Source organism: Andrena cerasifolii, chromosome 8 (assembly GCF_050908995.1).
Source record: "Andrena cerasifolii isolate SP2316 chromosome 8, iyAndCera1_principal, whole genome shotgun sequence".
Lineage (NCBI taxonomy): Eukaryota > Metazoa > Arthropoda > Insecta > Hymenoptera > Andrenidae > Andrena > Andrena cerasifolii.
In genome coordinates, this window is record NC_135125.1 from 10,896,600 (window position 1) to 10,915,775 (window position 19,176).

The following is a 19,176-nucleotide window of genomic DNA, read 5'->3' on the forward strand; positions in this document are numbered from 1 at the left end:
AATATCTTGCCGGGCACGCGGTGAGCTGCTCGCGGCGCTCTACGGTAACGTAATCGCGAGCCTCGGCCAGACTAAACGCTCCACTTAACGAATTAACTCCGCCGAAGATTACGCGAATCCGCTTTAATCGCGAGTTCCCGGCGAAATTGGAAGACGGCGGTGATCCAGCGCTTCCGGAGCGAGCCCGGCCCGAGAGAAGCAACACGACTCACGAGCCACGGACCAGCGACTACCTTTATGCTTAATAAAACGTGAAAATGCAATTCCCCGCAGAACTTCGTTAAAGGCAAACGCAATTACTCGTCAGAGGCCGTCAAATCCGTCGATTATCAACGGAACGCGGCAGGGTTTGTAACAGCTACAAGCCGCTTCGCCGTTCACAAAGCTATTGACGATCGCTTTAAATCAAGCTAATTAACCGGGTAAACGGAGCGGGCCCGGTTACGCGCAGCCTTGGTACAAATTCGCGAAGTACGTAAAAATGGAACGCCTCGCCTACATCGCCAGGAAATTAAAGCGGTCCGCTAGGGGTTGGCATCGAGAGGATTGAGAGGTAAAATTCGTAGTCGACCGCGGTAAGTCGGAGGGCGGCAAGCTGAGAACCTTTATCGACCTTATCCAGCGCCATAGTTTACTCGGTGGAGAAATTAATGAGCCAGCTACGACAGGGGTTATACGCCGTCGAGATTTATGCGCCACTTGAGCCGTCGGTGGTCGTTTTTCAGAAACACTTCGATCACGCTCCCCGGAAAACCGATTTCTCCCTCTCTCTCTCTCTTTCGAGGAACGATTTTCATTTTGCCCTAACGCGGAAAATTGGATACACGTCGCGATGCCTCGATCGATCAACTCTAAACCGATTCCCCTTGTAATGCTCGCTCTCCTCTTTCTATTCGCGACAGCGCACGGCAATGTGGAAAAGCGTTGTGCTCGCACAAAAGCAGGCTTCTAGGTCCTAGTGGGGAGGAATGGACGACACGGGGATTAAAATGTATACGTACCATCGTGATGACAGTCTTAATCGCTTCCGCGGTCGCCTCTTCGCTGGAGGGCGTCTCGACGAGGGTACTGCCCAAATATTTCAGGGTGAACCTCGCCTCGGACGCATCCTCGGATTCCTCGTGCGTCGTGCCGGCCGAACCGCCACCCTCCACGCATTCGCGACTATTCGCCAGGGCCCATTCCTCGCATAGTTCTGCAAATCAACGTCAAGCGTATTGAAAATTCGCCCGGCACCATTCGTGCCTGTTCGCCGGCTGCTGGCACGCTCCGCGTTAAATTCGCTTCATCGTCGGGGCTGAGCGCTATGTTAATGGCTGTGTTACTCGATCGAATCTATGGAGTCTGCGAGCAACAGCTCGCCAGAGATGGATAGCACGGTGGTCGAGATGGGGGATGACTGATGCGGCGTTAGTAGCATTAGTCCGACCGGGTCCTCTCCCAAAATCTCTCCTATCCCTGGCCATGCACTCTATCGATCATTCGAGGATCCATTGGATCCAGCCGAAGGAAAGCGGATGGAGCGAAACGAAGGAACGATCGTTGCTATTACTCGCGAGATTAAAGGAGCTTCTCTTATCCCAACTGAAATTCCAGCAGCGTAGGAGAGGACAATGTTCTACGTACGGCGCGTAGGTAGCGTTTCTGAACGGGTAGCGTGTTCCTGCAAAGGCGGCTCGCCAATGGGGGCAGACTCGCGAGTATTTTTAAGAGGCGGATCGCAGAATCGTGTACGTTAGTCAGACCGTATCGAGCATCGAAGTTCTGGGAGTAGTTCCCGTGGAAAAACCAAGGAGATATATTATCGCTCCATCGTGGCAAACGACAAAGGCAAGTATTCCTTGGGGAGACTGCGGGAGTTCTGTAAGAGCAGAGCCGAGCAAAGTTCTTTCTACTTTTGACGTGCCGTGCAGAAGGAAAATCGATTCCGGTACTTTCGGGGCATTGCAAACGGCGCTCCCTTGCAGTGCTCCAGGACGCGCGCACCGTATAAACGCCGAAACTTTTATAAAGGGAATCAGAGAGGCGCGACACGGCGGATAAATTTTTGTTCCGCCTCGGCTCTCGGCTCTTGGTTCCGCGGTCCTCGGCGAGCGCCAGCAAGGAACGAGTCGTTGAGACGCTCCTTGACCGTGGTTCGAAAAAATTCCCACCTTTTCGCCGCGTGTCTGGCCCCCCTTGAATTTTGCCTCGTTCAGTAATTACATCCTCCAATGTCGCCCCCCGCTCCCGACGTCGCTCCAATTAAGTTCCCCCGCACGGCTTTCCTGCGTCTGCGATCCAATTAGACGATCCGGCGATTGTTTCGATGTCCGACGATACCCTTTGTACCCGCCAACTCGTACAAAGGACCAAACGTTCGTTCAGGCAGCTCCTCGGTGCTCTCTTTGACGAAAAAGTTACCGTTCCAAACGTCCATCTCGAGAGACAATTAACGAAAAACCTTTGAAACGCATCTGTCCGCAGGTAATAAGCTTTTGTTCCCGTTGTAATTCTCATTCTCGCCGCCGTGCAAAATATGAGACATTCCGGGATTACCGTACGCTCGACAACGCTACCCCTTTGTCCCTGCACGTAGCACAGTGTCATCGGAATTGTACGAAGCACTTTAATATTATTGCTGTACCTAGCTACTTGTTTTTGATCAGCGAGGAGAGCCGTGCACCGTGGGTAGCGGCAGGTCGCATCGCTGGAAGTTTTCGGGTAAAAGCACTTAGGGAACATGACGAGCTTCCTCGCCCCCCTGCCCCGGTCGCGCACTCGAAAGAATTGAAAGCAATTACGCCGTGTTTTTCAGCAATTACTACGTGCCGTCTAGCGTAGGAAAGTAAGCCACTCGCAGAGCCGAGGCCAGCCCGACACTCCACCTTGTACAAGTCTAATTTCCTTAGCGCAAAAAAATTCGCCGCTTTTCAAGCTACCTCGAGAGCCAAGCCAGCCACGCGAGCTTGCCACCGCCCTTCCGAATTGCCACCCATTCGACTCGTTTCTCGCCATTTTAAAAGTCAAAGGGGAAAGTTTACGGAGCAAATATGCGCCTGCCGGGGAATAATTAGAGAACCACGAGCAGATTCGCGCGAAGCGGGAAAACATTTTCGCATCGCGAGCCCCGCTACAGTCGCCCAGCGATCCGACGGGAATTTCCATTCTGCCGTGAATATTCCCGGTCGGTTGGCGCGATGATTATTAAGTTTCACAGTTCTAATTTCTATGGAAGGCCTCAGGCCGCAGACCCCAGGCCGCAAGAGCAAAAGAACGACGGGGGAAGATGAAAAACATTGAATCGAGATTTTCCGCCGGCCCGACCGCCGAGTGGCGAACCGCAAATTAAATCTCCGTCGAGGCCTTTTACCGCGGTGGCCACGTGACCCTCCGATTTCGGATTTATTTCTCCTTTACTTCTGGCCTGATTCATTCGATAGATATCTCCGGCCATTCGGCGAACGGTTGCTCCTCTGTTCTGTAACGGACATCTCCCTCCACCGTTTTTCAGGAAATGTTTATTGCTTCAGACACAAGAGGTATCCGCCCGAAAAATGATGACCAGTTCGTTTCGTCTATGGCTCTCCACGTCAAACACAAGCAGATTTTTCATCCGCGCCATAAATTTCCTCTACAGAGAGAGAGAGAGAGGAATATTTCCACTTGACACTCAACCAGAATCGCGGAAAGAGACATACGTACATGTACAGGCAGACGGTATCGCGTCCTGCAATCAGCGACCTAATCGGCATGAAATCTCAAACCGCCAGTGCGATCGAACTTGACGATCATCCGCAAACTGCTTGCTTGTTTTCAGCCGATCGGCAACCGATAAATAAACGCCGCTACTGTAACGTTGCTCCCCACGGTACGGAGTCCGCTGCGATTCGTTTAATACCTGCACCCCGGTTTGTCCGCGCATCATCGATGCACCATCGATCGTTAATTGGCTCCCACGCAGGTTCCGTGAATTACGTAAACGAAGCTAATCACGCGGACCGATTTACCGGGGTTGGTCGGGATTGCTGGACTGACCCTCGACGAGGCGGGGGATGAATTCGCATGAAACCATCTTCCTGATGAATTCCCTGTGTGTACTCGACTTCTGATATCACTGTGATTCGGTGGCCTTCTTAACTCGCTGGAAAAAGTATTCCTGGAATCTGCTTATTCCCTGGGATATTGTGATTCTTTCGCTGCGAGCGCTTTCGGGCTCATTGCTCCCCGTAATACCGCGCATTCGGATCAATGGAGCCTTTCAATAACTGCAGAAGGAAATTCAAAAAAGAGAATAGCGACGTTGAGTGAATGACTCTTCATTTCCTGTATTTCCCCGATCATGATCCACCGCGGGATTCTATTCAAGAGGGCCTCGAAATAGACGTTTCTATGTACTTGCACATACGCGTACAGCAGGTACGCGGCTCTTTCTTCCCTTCTAACCAGTCCACGTTTTCACGATATTATCGTTTCGGAGGCAGAACAACGATAATGTATTGGGCGCAGCTTTAAAAGTTTAATTCCGAACAGTGGGTACAGTGAGTGTAAAAAGTATTCGTACAGCGTCCAATTTAAAGTGAAACTTTGTATATACATGCCAGTAATAAATTTCAACGGGGAAAAATGATTAATACATATTCTTCGATGTGTGTAGAATAGATTTTGTGTGAACAAAATTATATTCCCCTTAATATTTACAAAGATACTAACGAAAACAGATAAACGTGCAGAAATGGACGCGCAAAAAGTATTCGTACAGTTAAATAAAGAATTATTTAACTAAATATTTAATGTTTCAATAGTTTGTGAGATTGCCTGTTGATTTTATAACAGCTTTGAGGCTCATTGGTTTACTAAGTTGGATATTATAGCAGGCTGTATTTTACTCTACTTTAAAATTTCTTTAAATGTAATATTGTGATTACGTGTTTTTTTGTCCAGATAATCCCATAGATGCTGTATGGGATTGATATGTGGTGATTATGGCGGCGTTTTCAAATATTTTGGTGTTATACAAAACCCTCTGCCCAGTATTACATGCAGAATGCTTTGGATCATTGTCATGGTTAAATATAAATTTGTCATTAAGTCCTATTTCATTTGCACTAGGATGGATGTGCTTGTGCAGGATACCAATATAAACTCTATGATTCATACTACCATCGATGAAATGTAGAGATTCCACTCTAACGGCACTCATACAGCCCCAGACAAATGCAGAACCCCCGCAGTATTTCATCGTAGGTCGTGAATTTTCTTTTCTGAACTCTGTGTTCTTTTTTCTCCATACTGTGAAGTGTGTTTAGGACCCAAATATTTCGAATTTCTTTGCGTTAGTGAATTCGAAATACTTGGGTCCAAAGCACACTCCACTGTATGGAGAGAAAAGAACACACAGAGTTCAGAAAAGAAAATTCACGACCTACGATGAAATACTGCGGGGGTTCTGCATTTGTCTGGGGCTGTGTGAGCGCCGTTGGAGTGGAATCTCTACATTTCATCGATGGTAGTATGAATCACAGAGTTTATATCGACATCCTGAACAAGCACATCCATGCTAGTGCAAATAAAAGGCAATCTCGCAAACTATTAAAACATTAAATATTTAGTTTATTTCCATAGTTTATTAATTCTTTATTCAACCGTACGAATACTTTTTGCGCGTCCATTTCTGCACGTTTATCTGTTTATGTTAATATCTTTGTAAATGATAAGGGGACTAAATTTTTGTTTACACAAAATCTATTCTACAAACATCGAAGAATATGTATTAATCATTTTTTTCCCCGTTAAAATCGATTACTGACATGGATGTACGAAGTTTTACTTTAAATTGCTCGCTGTACGAATACTTTTTACGCTCACTGTATATCGTATTGATTTGTGTCGGGGAGTTAATGGGATTAACCGTAATGAAATAATTTCACGCCCGCGGAAAATAGCTTCCGTGCCTGATACTGTTTATCGCTATATTAAACGCATTAATCTTGAAACATACCGGAATAATACGCGATTAAACTGTCCGAAGCGATTAAAACTCGCATCCACCTTGCTTGAAGACTGTCGACAGGTAGCGCCGCATTAACAATCCCGCGCAAACGTGCGGTTCCGTGGTCCTCTGTTTCGCGAAGTTCTGTGAAAAGGAACGCGTGCCGTTGCACTGATTTCCCGAAGCAAAGGCCAGGCGTTGGCGGTATATACGGACGTATATACCTTGACTTTTCTTTGATTATGCGAACGTAAGAAAAGGTAGCAAGTGGGAAGTGGAAGTGAGTGTCAACGAAGAAAAGACAGGCGATTCCGGTTCGCTCCCGCGGACAAGTTTTAAAAGTTGCGTTACCGAGCCGACTAATTGCGTCTGGGCTTCGCAAACAATCTCCCTGCTACACGAATAATTAAAAGATACGCTCCTGACCAGCTGGTTAGTCTCGAGATAACTCGAAAAAGTTTCCCCCGGGGAAACGTTAACACACTCGGCATTAAACTGGACGATAAGGAAATCCTTTCATCCCGGCCCTTTTAATTCTAACGATTATAGTGGGCCGCCGACAATGCTCCTTACAAAGGACTATTATCGCTTGGCACGCATATCTCCCCCTCTTTTAATTTCACCGTTCAATTGAATTCGGTCGGTTCGTTACGGCCCTAAAGCTCAAGCAGGCACAACTGTTTCTTGCTCCCGATAATCCAGTATATAGTCGAGTAATTCAGCGGAACTGGCGTTCCGTGCTAATCGAAGGAACTCTCTCTCTCGCATTTTCCATACGCTGGAAACTCTGCCATTCGGAATTTCGAACAGCGGACTTGCAAAGCGCCTCGCTTAATCTTACGCGCAACACCTCCCCGATGGAATAATGAATATCGTCGGCAGTTTCGACACGATCGCGCGAACAGTCCCTTTCCCTTTATTTCCTCAACGCCCTTCGACTTTCAATTATAAAGCGAGATAAAGGGGTGGGCGATCCCTCGATTGGACACGTTTTCGGGGCAGAGGGGTAGGTATATACACAGACGGAACGACGCCGGTGCCGGCTGGAGGCTGCTTTCAGGAGAAGACTGCTTCGGAAGAGAGAAATAACGTTACGTGCCGGGCACGTCCGTGAAATTTCGTTGCTCCCTCTTAGGAGAAGGCTTTTGTCGCAGAAAGTGTCAATTACTCTTCTGTATCGGGAAAGGGGGCGCATCCTAGAAAGAGGAAGCGCCATCGGGAGACAAGCGTGGACGAGAAAGGACGCCAACAATGCCAACTGGCGCGGAGCAATTTCTTTTTCTCGAAATCCTCGGCAGCTACGCGAACGATAAGATTCCTCTTCTTTGCTCCGCGCAATTGCATCCTCTGGCGTCCTCCTTTGCCTCCAGTTTTTCGCTTTGCTCCCCGCTTTGCATCCCCGTCGATAGAGCGGCGGGGCGCTTAAAATTCAAATCCCAACCCCTGTCTGTTTGTCGCTCGAGCTACGTCCGGCCAATCGCGCGGCCATTTATATTCAAAATCTAATTACGCGTCGAATAAAATAAATGTGAAAAAGTAACGGCGGCTGGGTAAAAGTCAATTAAATCCCCGCCCGAACAGACCGCATATTTCCCCGTCTGCACTCGAGCTTTCGGAAGCTCGAGAAATCGCGTGCTCTTCGAGAGAGCTCCTCCTCCTTCCCCCCTCATCGCAATTTTTATTTACATTTATCCTTCTTCCCTCTCCACCAACCCCACTTGCCGACAAGCTTAAGCGGTAGGAACCGTTCCGGCCGACTCCTTGCTCGCTCCAACTCCAGCGGAGTCAACCCCTGCCCTCCTCGACTGCGAGTCGATTTTATTCGAGGCCACCTGGACTACCAATGTGGTGCAGCGAAATCATTGCAGCATCCTTCCGAGGGCAATGACTTCCGCCGTGCCGGCTTCAAGTCGCATTTGCCGAGATTTACATGCAAAGCGCCGTGCGTGCGGAATGACAACCGAGCCGTGCTTCAGTTTAACTTCATCCCCGTTCCTCATCGAGGTCGCCTTATCGACCTCCACCTGGTCGCCAGCAACTGCTCGGCCCACCCCCGTCGTTCCTCTTAAATTAAAACCGAATCCACGGCAGGGGGGAATTTTTAACTCGTTCAGACGGAAACGAGAGCAATCCTGCCCGATACCGCCACGCCGCGAGTAAAGTCTCGCAAAGAAGCGGTCCCGTCGATCAGAAGTAGCTAACGTTTCACTCCCTTCCGCGCAGATTTGTTTCCATACAAGCGGGCAGAATCGAGGGCTCCTGCCATTCAAATGGTAATTGATTCGCGAGAGTCGTGGAGCGTGCGTAGCAGCTCGCGCCGAGCCTCCGCGGAGGCACGGGTCGGTGAATGCGAACTTGCACTTGTGTTATTTTATCACCGCTTCGAGACTTTCCGTTATTCCGTCGCAATCATTCGCGATAAATCAACCGTAGCTATGCACGTTCTGCCAGTGGCTGGCAAAACGTCCCTCTATGCGGATCGATGTTGCGTTTCCCGAAAGCGACGGATTGGAAAGCACCAACACCGCTAGGTGTATCGTAGAATATTGAAACACGTGTGAATAGCCGAGCATAACCGAATTCCGATTTCTCTTGTGCCTGATTCCATTGATTAAAATCGATTATACCCGTCGAATTAATCGCGCCCGGCAGTCGGCCGCTTGTTCCACTTAAAAACCCTAGGTACCTTATTTCTCACGTTTAACGAGCCGCTGTAGCTACGTACCAGATAATTATGAGCCCATGCTTTAATTAAGTGGCTCACCGCAGCCAGCTAATTATCGAACATTCAGCTTCAGCAGAATCGACCTCCAATACTTTACTTTCTCGGTCTCAATTAATTTCTGTTTGGCGATCGTCTGTCAGAACGCGCAGCCGGGGGAAGGTTTTCGACGGGAAACCGCTCCTGGGATTCTCCAGGTTTCCCCGGTAACCCGGTACGAATCTTCGATCCTCGGCGTTCGTCGCTCGTCGCTCGTGCTGTCGTCTTATTAACCGTGTTCAGACGCCAGAAAGGCTGCCGCTAGGTTGGGGGTGGCTGTGTAACTTGGTCCAAGCTAATCCTACGGGAGACAGGGGATGGTTGTGTTGGGGTTGAACTGCCTGTGACGAATCCTATTACCAATGAATAGATTACTCAGGAACGGTCTCGATCCCCGATGTTGTCACCAAGATGGGCCTTTATTCGTTCTTCACGCGCACGCTTCTCAATGAATTTCCCCGCGCATTTTCTAGCGAACATGCACCTGTGACTTTGTTCGAAAATGTCTCGCGAGACATTCACCCTTCGTTGACACTCTGGGTGTGAGCCACCCATAAGCTGATTTTCACGCTCTGTACCTTATACACGCAAAATAAATACCTTTTTTCCAAAGCCAACTTACACACTATTTTTTCTCTCAAAATATTATATCTGAACAATAACTCTGTGGATTTTTAGCTTCTAATATTAAAATTCGTAAGAGTTACAATTTTTTCAAGATTCTCTTCGTGTTTTCTCGACATATGGTGATCTAGATTTTTTTTACAAGAACTGTGATGAAATTTCAATCAAAAAACTATTGGAATACATTCTACGGACCACGAAATTGACCCATGATTTTTTTCATAACGATTGGATTCTTCAGATGAGAATGGCAGTCGTTCAAAAATTGATCTGAGTGTGAGCCACCGAGGTATGTCAAAGTTGATCGAGAAAAGAGGTGTGTCAACGTAGGGTTAAGCTCGCTTCCGCGAAATTCAAAGCGCCTACCGAATGAAACTCCATTGACTTGTACCTAATTACTTTCCCGACGCCAGACTCGTCTCCCTGTAGAAATAAGACGACTCCTGGACTTGCAGTTGCAGCGTCTTGATATACATACATCCAGGTCTGCTTCCTCCCAATCCGGCGCAGAGGATTTCACATTCATCCTTTTGCTTCGAAGGAAACTCAGTTGACGCCACCTGCTGTAACTGCAAGTCGCCGGCGCAGTTACCTGTTTTAAGAGCAACTCGAGAGTTTCCCACTTAAATTGTAGCGAACTATTCTCCCCGTTCTTTTTTTTTGTTCTGCTTTTTGTTTTCCAAACTTTGAGACGGGGCATTAAATCTGCTGAAGCTGAATCTGCAACTACGGCGAATCGACGTTACGCTTTCGTTAATATTTTAATTGGACGAAGCTCGAGTTGCAGTCCAGTTAACTGGACCATAATGGGGAAATGTATCGCATCGATTTTCACGTTTGTTACGCGCAGGTGATCCGCCAAACTTTCCCCGAAACGTTACGCTCTTTTTTTCGCGCTTTGCTGCCTCCCAAGAAGCTTTCGCGCCCGGGAACTCCTCGGTTATAGTTACAGCTTTTATTTAGCTCGCGCGACTGGCTGGTCGAGACGATGCCAAAAACCGCAACGCGATACGGAAACCATCCCTTAAGTCCAGCCAGCTACTCGTAAAAACGTTTATACCGCTCGTTATTCTTCTCGCCTCGCGCCTAACTTCCCTCCCGCGAACCTGCGCATTCTCTTCGCTGCACCCTACCGAAAGCAGCCCTGTAAATTCAGAAAATTTACAGGGGTCTGCGAGCGCGGAATGCGCTTCCGCGCGGTGATAAATACAAACGTTTAACGAGCCTCAACTGCGAGCCCTGGATCCTCCTCTTACCCGGGGCTGCAATTAAATCCCGCCGGTCTGTCCTTCGCCGTGAATAATAACGATCGGTTCGCGGGTATGCCGCGCCGGCGAAAAATCGGGTATCGGTGGATGTTAACAGCGCCGGCGATAGCCGAAAGCATTACTAACCACCGCGGTATAATCGAACATATTGAATCAGCCATGGACTTTTCCACTCCGCCGGGGATCGTTTAACTTCAGCCAGGGTTGCGCGTCGGCGGAACCGAGTTCGGCAAAATGTACGCCGCGGAAACGCGGACAAAAGGACACGCTTAACCGTGGAACTAACTTCGTTTAGCGCAATTAAACGCTCGTGCGGCGTGTTTGCTCTTACTGACAGCAGTTGAGCGTGTCCCCCGATCGTAATTTTCATAGTGAATTACGATCCGCGCGAGTCCTTGCGCGCCTCCGCTGCGTTCAGTGTTTTCCTCGGCACCCGAATGCCGCCGCTCTTCCTCTCTTCTTTTTCCTCCCCCCAGGCAGCCTCGATTCTCCCGTTCTGAAGTCGCGAAATTCATTTCGCCCCGAAGAGTTTTCCATTCCGCGACCCGCGGATGCACGACGCGGCACGCTAGGGCAGCACAGGCGGAGCTCCGAGGCGCGCGAAACAAAATACAGGGGAAAAGTAATAATTCCGCTTGGTACACGGGCTGAAACATACTTTAATGGAATCATTTGCGACGGAATTACTTTTGAATTGAGAAAGGCCGGGACGAAGGGAGAATAGGAACAATCAAGCGCCCGGCTTGAATGCGACCAAGGCACCTGGGGAGGTTCGGGGAATTTTCGAGATTTTTTCATGGGTTCTCGGAGGAGTGGAACAATTCGTCACCTGGAAGAATGCGGCAGCTCGTTTTGCTTTCAATGCCGAGGTCCGCGATTCAGGCGCGAGATCCAACGCTGGGACTAAAAGCTCGTCAAGCCGTACAATCCAATTTACGACGGGAATATCTGCGGAACGGGGGGCGGGCTGGGCGGCGTTGCGGGCAGTTTTTACGACGCGGAAAAGGTCTGGGGGGAGCAAAGAAGTGGGAAAGTTTGCATTGGAGATGCGGGGAGGCTGACAGGAAATGAACGGGAGCACCGGGGGTTGGCGCGAAGCCAGGGCCCCCGCGTTCGACGCGTGTCCGTTCAACCTGGAATAACCGTGTATCGGCTAATAAACGCGGCTACGTCCTTTCACGGCATCCCTACCCCGAGTCCAATCTTCTCACTTGTCCGCACTTATTATCGCGGGGGTTGTTAGCGATGCGTGCGCTGCGCGAACCGTACGGTACGGTACGTACGCACTCGAATCGAGTAACGAGGAGGGCTCCTCTATTCGGCGTGCGTTTTAACGAACACCCTTTGATCTACCCGCCGCGGCCGGCGACCGTGCGGAAATCTATTTTCCAGAAATTTCTCCGCTGGCCCCAGACTTCCGCCGCAGGTACGTCTGTCGCGCGCCGCCGAGTTTCTTCCTTTCTCCCCATGTCGATCTTCCGAAAATTCGATTACACCGACTGCTTTTTCCGCCTTCGGTGGGAAATACCAGCGGAGAAGGACGAGGGGACGTCGCGTCGTCACCGCGGCCGAGATTTCCTTCGACGCGGCGGAGAGAACGAGCAAAGAAATATTCGACGTGTATCGACGCCGATCCCGGGGGGTGAAATTAATCAGGGCAAATCGAATTTCCATGCTAGAAATCTCTAGCAAATCCCAGGAGATACCGGGGGCACCGACGCGACGCGACGCGACGCGGCGCGAGGGATTGTCATTTAATTTGTATTTAAATCGGCCTCCGAAACGTTTGCCCTCTATCACGGCTCATCCCATGGCCAACTGCGACACGGTCCCTCGCGCAAAGAGCTCCTCTGCATCCCCCAAATTTCAAACTGAAACTTTATCCCATTAACCTTTAATTAGAGCGCACACTCTGTTTCCCTATTTCTCTATTCCTCTATTTCTCCTCCCCATCTATCTGTTGTCCGCACTCCGCAGACGCGTAGGTTATCCTTCGTGTAAATACGAGTGTTTCTTGAGGCGCTGCAAACACGCGCGTATCTCTCGTGAAAATTTGCTCAGGGCGGAGCGGGAGCGCCCCGAGAGCGCGGCTCTCTCTCTCGTGGCAATTCCAACCGATCGATTCTTATCTGGATGCAGTGCCACGAACGTTATTGCTCCGTTACGAACGACAATCGTGCAAACGGATTGCGTTGCATGCACGCGCAGCAACAACCCTCGTAACAGCGTCACAATGCGCCTCCCCGCCACGGGCGGCTCGCCTCTAGACTCGAGAACAGCCCTTCGAGCAGCCCTTTGCGATAAACTTCCCTTTAACATGCCCCGGGCACGATTAAAGCGCAAACGGGTTCGAGTAATTTCCATCTGGAGGAATTACGCGAACGATGAACGACAGCCAGCCATCGACAAGTCCGCCTGGGACGTGCAAGGTGGAAGGTGCAACGATAATTGTCGTCGATTCATCGGCCACGGGCATTCACGCAACCGTACTAGCGCCGAGAAGAAGGCAACGTCAATGGGGATTAATTTGCGAGACAGACGAAATTTAATGGGGACTAATGCGGGGCTTAAAACGGTCCGCCCGTGCCAGATGTCGAATTCTCGCTGCTCCTTTCCATCGGTTCAATGACTCTGCGTAATTCCTCGATCGGGTCGTCCAGCGAATCATGCGGATCATGGGAATCAAACGTCTGCGAGGCAATTGCCCGGCGGATCGACGAGGACACGGTCGGGCCGAGGTAGAGATGTTAAAAATTTCTCAGATCGTTCAACTGCCGCTAATTATTGCTCGACACTCTTGTTAAAGTGGTCCCGGCAGCAGAAATATTTGCATCGGCACCGACGAACCGTTCGATTGCTACCAAACGCTATGAATATTCACGCCGTCTAGAAAAGCTCCTGCAACGGTAATTGCGAATACAGTCCCGTTGTGCAATGGTTGCAGGGCGATGCGACGTTGGTGTTTTAAGTAGCTTCGATCGAGTCTTCAGCCCCTATCGATCCCTGGCTCGCTCCGCCGAGTAACAGGTTTCGCTCTGCGAGGGAGCTGAAACTCCTGCGCGATAGGAAAATTATCACGGTGTCGCGTCAAAGCTTTTAAAAAGTGTCACCGCGTTAAAAAGGAGCGGCCAGACGGCACATCCACATGGCGCAAGGAAATTCGATTTCTGGCGTGAAAGGTCTGACGCGTACAGCGTATGTATTTTCTCGATCAACAGAAATCACAACGGGGAACCTGAGCAATCAGGATCGTGTGTGCGTCGATCTGGTTTTATGCTACGCTTGCGGCAAAAAGTAGCAAGCTGTACGACCGGATCGAAAGAATTGTAGCGAACGTGTCTACTTTTGATCCAATATCCTTGCAACGAAGACTCAGTGCTGGATTAAACAATAAGCAAAATAAGCCTGGAGCATCAGGAGACAGGGGCACCATAGAAATTTTCTGAATTTTAAAAACTAACCTTTGTTAGAAACACTTTTTAGTTAAATTATTGGAAATGTCTAAGAAATCGTATACCTGAGTTTACAAAATTATTTAAGCTTCCTGGACTCGCGGGATTTTTCATTGCATAATGACTCGGGTGTAATTTAAAGGGTGTGGAAAGCTACTGTTGTCATCCTAAGAACTATTTAGAAAAGTACAAGGCGCGGAGACCGGGGCTATTATTGATTTCTGAAAAATAAGCGAATTTTGTATTTGCCGGTCTGTGAGACAAACTCGCGAGTTCAGGATGGTTAAACACTTAGGGCCTCTAAAGGTCTTAATCCGACCCTGTGAAGACTCAAAGTCGTATTACCTTTTTAAGCGGTTATACTTGGTCAGGCGACCGAAAAGACGGGAATGTTTGTGAATTTTTTTTGAAAAAGCGGAATTATATATTCTTACAGAACTTTTTGCACTTAAAAGAGCAACATTTAAAGAACATTTGGTAATTTTTTCCTAGAAAAATATTTACGTTTATAATAAAATAAAATTGCGTCTATTTGAAGTTGAAATCCTGATTCTTCGTGCAAAAATCACGCGAAAAAATCAGGATTTCAACTTTAAATAGCCGCCATTTTATTTTAAATTAATATTTCGGAAAATTCCCTCCGCCAATCTGAGGATACATTAATATATTAACGAAATCTTTTTTGTATTTTGATTTTAGATAATCTGGTTCCGAATGGCAGTGCTCACCGCAAAACCAAATGTTTAAAAACGCTTCTTGGATGTTCCTTGTTACTTTATTATAAACGTAAATATTTTTCTACGAAAAAATTACCAAATGTTCTTTAAATGTTGCTCTTTAAAGCGGAAAAAGTTTTGTAAAAATATACGCTTCCGCTGCTTAAAAAAAAATTCACAAATATTCGCCTCTTTTCAGCCACCTGACTAGGCATAACCCCTTAAAGAATATTGCTCATCCTCGCAAACATAGTACATTCTACGAAGCAGGATACGTATAAGTAAAAAATATTACACGAGCGTTCGCTGCGGGCGCTATAATTCCTAAATTACGACGGATGAATGTAACTGTTGAAAATGTTGAGCATTCTGCAAACGCGCGAGCAGACGAAGACAGTCTTTTGGGAACCATATATCTGCAGCCCGTCCGAACGAGAACAGCCGCAGCGGTTCTTTTTTTCAAAACACTCATTCTAAATCAGAATCCACGCGCAGAATATACAGAATGGTACATATTTCACCGCGCGTTCTCTCTCGCAATTCCATTGTGCGATGTAACACATTTCACAGAAGATACGCAGGAGATAATGATTCGTCCTGCGCAAGATATCAGCAATTTGCAATGGAAAGTACACGGGTGTACGATATCCGCGCGATAACGAGCAGCTCTCGCATAAATTTCAACGAACGACAGGGTAGATCGAGGAAAGGACTGGACACGCCGGGCGCGTGGATTAACCAATCGTAATTTAGACATTACAATGCATATGGTCGAAGCGAGTGCTCTGTACAGGGAAAGCACCTATCATAAAATGGTACCTGGCGCGGTACACGTTTTTCCGCAATATCTCACGACGCGCTTGCACCGTTTCCGGCGATACGTCAACCGCGACGTTTACATGCATAATTTTCCACCGATCGTCAGCGAAATATTTCGAATTAAAACGAAGAGCTTTATAGGACCCGGCCGATAAATTTCTCCGCTCTCCCCGTGCCTCGCAGAGAAATGGGAATGAATAGGCTGGCGGGAGTGCGCGTGTTCGCCGCGCTCGATATCGGTACGGCATCGAAAAGCACCTGCCTCCTCGGCACAGAGCTTTTCGCCGATTCCAGCGGGTTCTCGGTACTCGTAAACAGGTCGCGCGAATGCCTCCAGTCTCGTGTATCGGAATTCCGCTAGAATTCCGGTAATCTCGACTAATACCGTATCGCCAACAAATTCGAGCGCTCGCACGCCGCCATCGTGTTTAAACATCCCTACTGTCGCCTCCTCCCCGCGTTCGTACTTGCCGTACTGTCATGAAATGGACAGTTTGTAGCCCGGCTGTCGAAACATTTATGAGATCCACGCGCCGATACGCGTCGCCTTCGTCCCTCTATAATCCACTCTATTCCACTTACTCTGCGCGTCCAATTCGATATTAGCAATAACGTCGGAAAAGGTTGCTCGCAGTTAACGCCCGCAATTTCCCTCTGTCATTAAAGCTCGCAAAAGTGAAACTAACCACGTCCACTTCCCATGGAGATAGCGATTCGAGCCTCCTGTTGATCGTTGCCAGCGCGGTTGGCGGACTGGATAACCGGGGGAGGGAAAAAGCTCTAAGGGATTGAAATTTCGCGTAATTTGAAACAACAAGGAATTAAGGGAACGCAGGTGCCGTTCTACGATCGACTGCCACCGGTGCGCGTTAACGGTTAAACTCGCCAGTAGAATGCGAACCGTCGGTGGAGATCCTTTCCCGCAATTACCAGAACACCCTGCAGCACCAGTATTCCAGGTCCAGCTGCTGCAATCCCAACAGGACTTCCCTTAAATCCCTGGACGAATCTCAATGACAATGGTCGAGCAATTTCTTTCCAGTGGCATCGAGCCACTCTCTCGGCCAGATTAGCACCTGCGACCATTTCGTGAAACCGTCCGAGAGCTACGAACACCGAGGGAATCACGGACGTCACGCGATCGTCGGCAACAGTTTCCGTAAGGCGCGAGATTTGTGGAAGGTTTTTAGAAGTAACCGAAATGTGTATTCTTTGAACCACGCTCTCTCGAGGGCTCGGGCGTGCGTAGCTGCGTGTACTGCCTCGCTGCGAGTCAAGAACAGCAGCCCTAGACCCTCGATCCTCCCCAGATCCTGAAACCTACGCGACGACGGTCGCCTCGCAATCTTCTGGCGACTCTGAGACGGTTTCCATATATCTCAAGGGCCACCAGAACCCCTCGCCACTCAAACTAAATCGCCTGCAAGAGAACGGATTCTCTGTACAAACGGACGCAGTGTCTGGTTGCATCGCAAGTTATGGAACGCGCAATTAATTTTATCGCCTCGCTGAGATCTGGTTATTTCTACGAATTTTGGCAAGCTCTCCCGTGGGTGTCGGGAAAAATTAAACCCGCTGGCCAGGGAGATAGTTGGGGAAGCAGATTGTCCGCCAACGAACCCTGCCTCGGAACCCGAGTCACGAAACTTTCCCGCAAGTTTTTCTAACATAAGTCCAGAAATTGCCGAATAAACTGGCAGCGGGGGGGAAACGCCGGGTCGTTGGATTCGTATCGCGTTTCTCGCACCGAAGTTCGGGTCAGCCGGAACGAAGGATCGCTTTATTTAACACGATAGGAGACGCATAGTTTCGCGCGGGCATAATAGAACGAAAGAGGGAGTCTCGTCTGGAAGTTCGCCTTGGCCCCCGCGTTCTTTGATCGTTGCATCGAGATGCGGCCTGTGCCACGAGATTATGCAAATTTTATGATCAATAATCAGTGCTCTGAAGGAGGTCACATTGTGCCTATAACGCGACTCGGCATGTATTACCATAATCTTAAACGCGGCTCTCTATTACGCCGCTTATTGCGAATAATCGCGTTAACTGCCGCAGCCTCTGCCTCTCCCTCGTCTCCGTTAACGTTCCCCGACATTTTACAGCTGCACGGTGTTACGGTTAATCTCCCCTGTAGCTGACAACGCGCTGCAAATAAGCTCCCTCGATCTACTGTCCAAGAAAACGCGATTCCGTCGATTGTCGCGTTCGAGTGGAACTCCGATTGCTCGATACAGGTAGGCACTCTCACCTTTGCAACATCAATCCAGTTTGGCAGATAAATTTGCCGGAAGAGTCCGCGGCTGAATTTTAATGCTAACCGGTGGAACGTAATTGCATTTATCGCGAGAAGCAGTTTGCCGCTCGGACAAGGAAAAGCTTTATATCCCGCGAAAGCTTTTCATTCAACGATCCCGCTTTTCTTGCAGCGAATTTATCGAAAAATTTCGAGCGACCGCGTTATCAGGCGCTCGATGTGTTCGAACGAAGAGGAGCGCACTGATAATCGGCAAATTAACATGCGCGCGATTTTTAGAGCTGCAACGATAACGCGTGGCTTATCGGCAGCCATGAACTTTGCCTCCGTTTCGCGTTAAATTTGCCGCTGATTAGAATCATTACCACGCAGAACGCAGCACGCGGAAGTGTGCGCGCACACGGGAATACGCGATAGGTACTCCAGCAACTATTTCCATGCGCCTGGCTCGCGAGTGCACGGAAAAAGCTCGGGCAGCGGGAATGCTTGAAAATTCGAGGAGGGTATCGAAATGGGAACTCACTCTTGTGTTTCGAGCTGCTCTTCCACAAGCCTCTGAAGAACGACATCCTAGCTGCCCAGCGCAGCACGAGGTTCAGCAGCTCCGAAATCTTTTCAACGGTCGGTCTTTTCGGAGTGATCAAACTTCACTCGCGAAACGCGCCGCGATCCCCGACCTAAGTGGCATGTGAACACCAGGCGATCTCACCGCGGATTGCTACACCGTAGAACTCGCAGCGATGTCTCGAGGGCGGTAGGCGGTTGGGCCGCGTCTCATTTCGCTAGGAATCGCGAGAGAAGTCGGTAGGTGGGTAGGAAGGAAGGATTCGGTGATCTTGGAGGAGAGCCGCGCGGGAACGTGCTATCGGGAAGACAGTGCGCCGCGATGTGAACGCGTCCACACGGAGTTTATTCCGCTCCCCTGTCGCGTACATGCGCATCCCCATCCCCATCTTCCTCCGCGTCCCCACCTCGTCCTCGTCCTCATCCTCGCCCTCGTCCTCGCTGCCCACCCCAACCCGTTCTCATCCCTTCGTCCTCCGTCCCGCTTCCCACTTCCCACTTCCCGCTTGCTGGATTCCGGTTCCGCTTCCGAACCGGATCCCCGCCGAAAGGATAAAGATTATTTTCACGCGTTCGCGGTTCGCATCGCGTTTTATCCCTCTTCCCAATATTTCGTCTGTGCATTTTTGTAAACCGATCCCGACTCTCCCCGATCGCGTATGTAGGCACGTTCGAGCGGACTACTCTTCTCCTCGACTACTCCCCTTTACCCCGTAGCATACTCCGTAGTTGACTTTACTCGGAATT

The 19,176-nt window shown here is 49.3% G+C and overlaps 1 protein-coding gene across 3 annotated transcripts in view; it reads right to left on the minus strand.

The window, feature by feature from the left end:
• LOC143371996 (uncharacterized) overlaps positions 1–19,176 on the minus strand; it is a 48,230-nt gene that overhangs the window by 7,071 nt on the left and 21,983 nt on the right. For 2 of the 3 annotated variants that reach the window (XM_076817764.1, XM_076817766.1), the window contains one exon: positions 1,002–1,195. In XM_076817764.1, the coding sequence (XP_076673879.1) occupies positions 1,002–1,195 (194 nt within the window). Of the gene's footprint in view, positions 1–1,001; positions 1,196–18,388; positions 18,785–19,176 lie in introns of those variants that run through there. The other variant, XM_076817765.1, reaches the window with a different exon arrangement.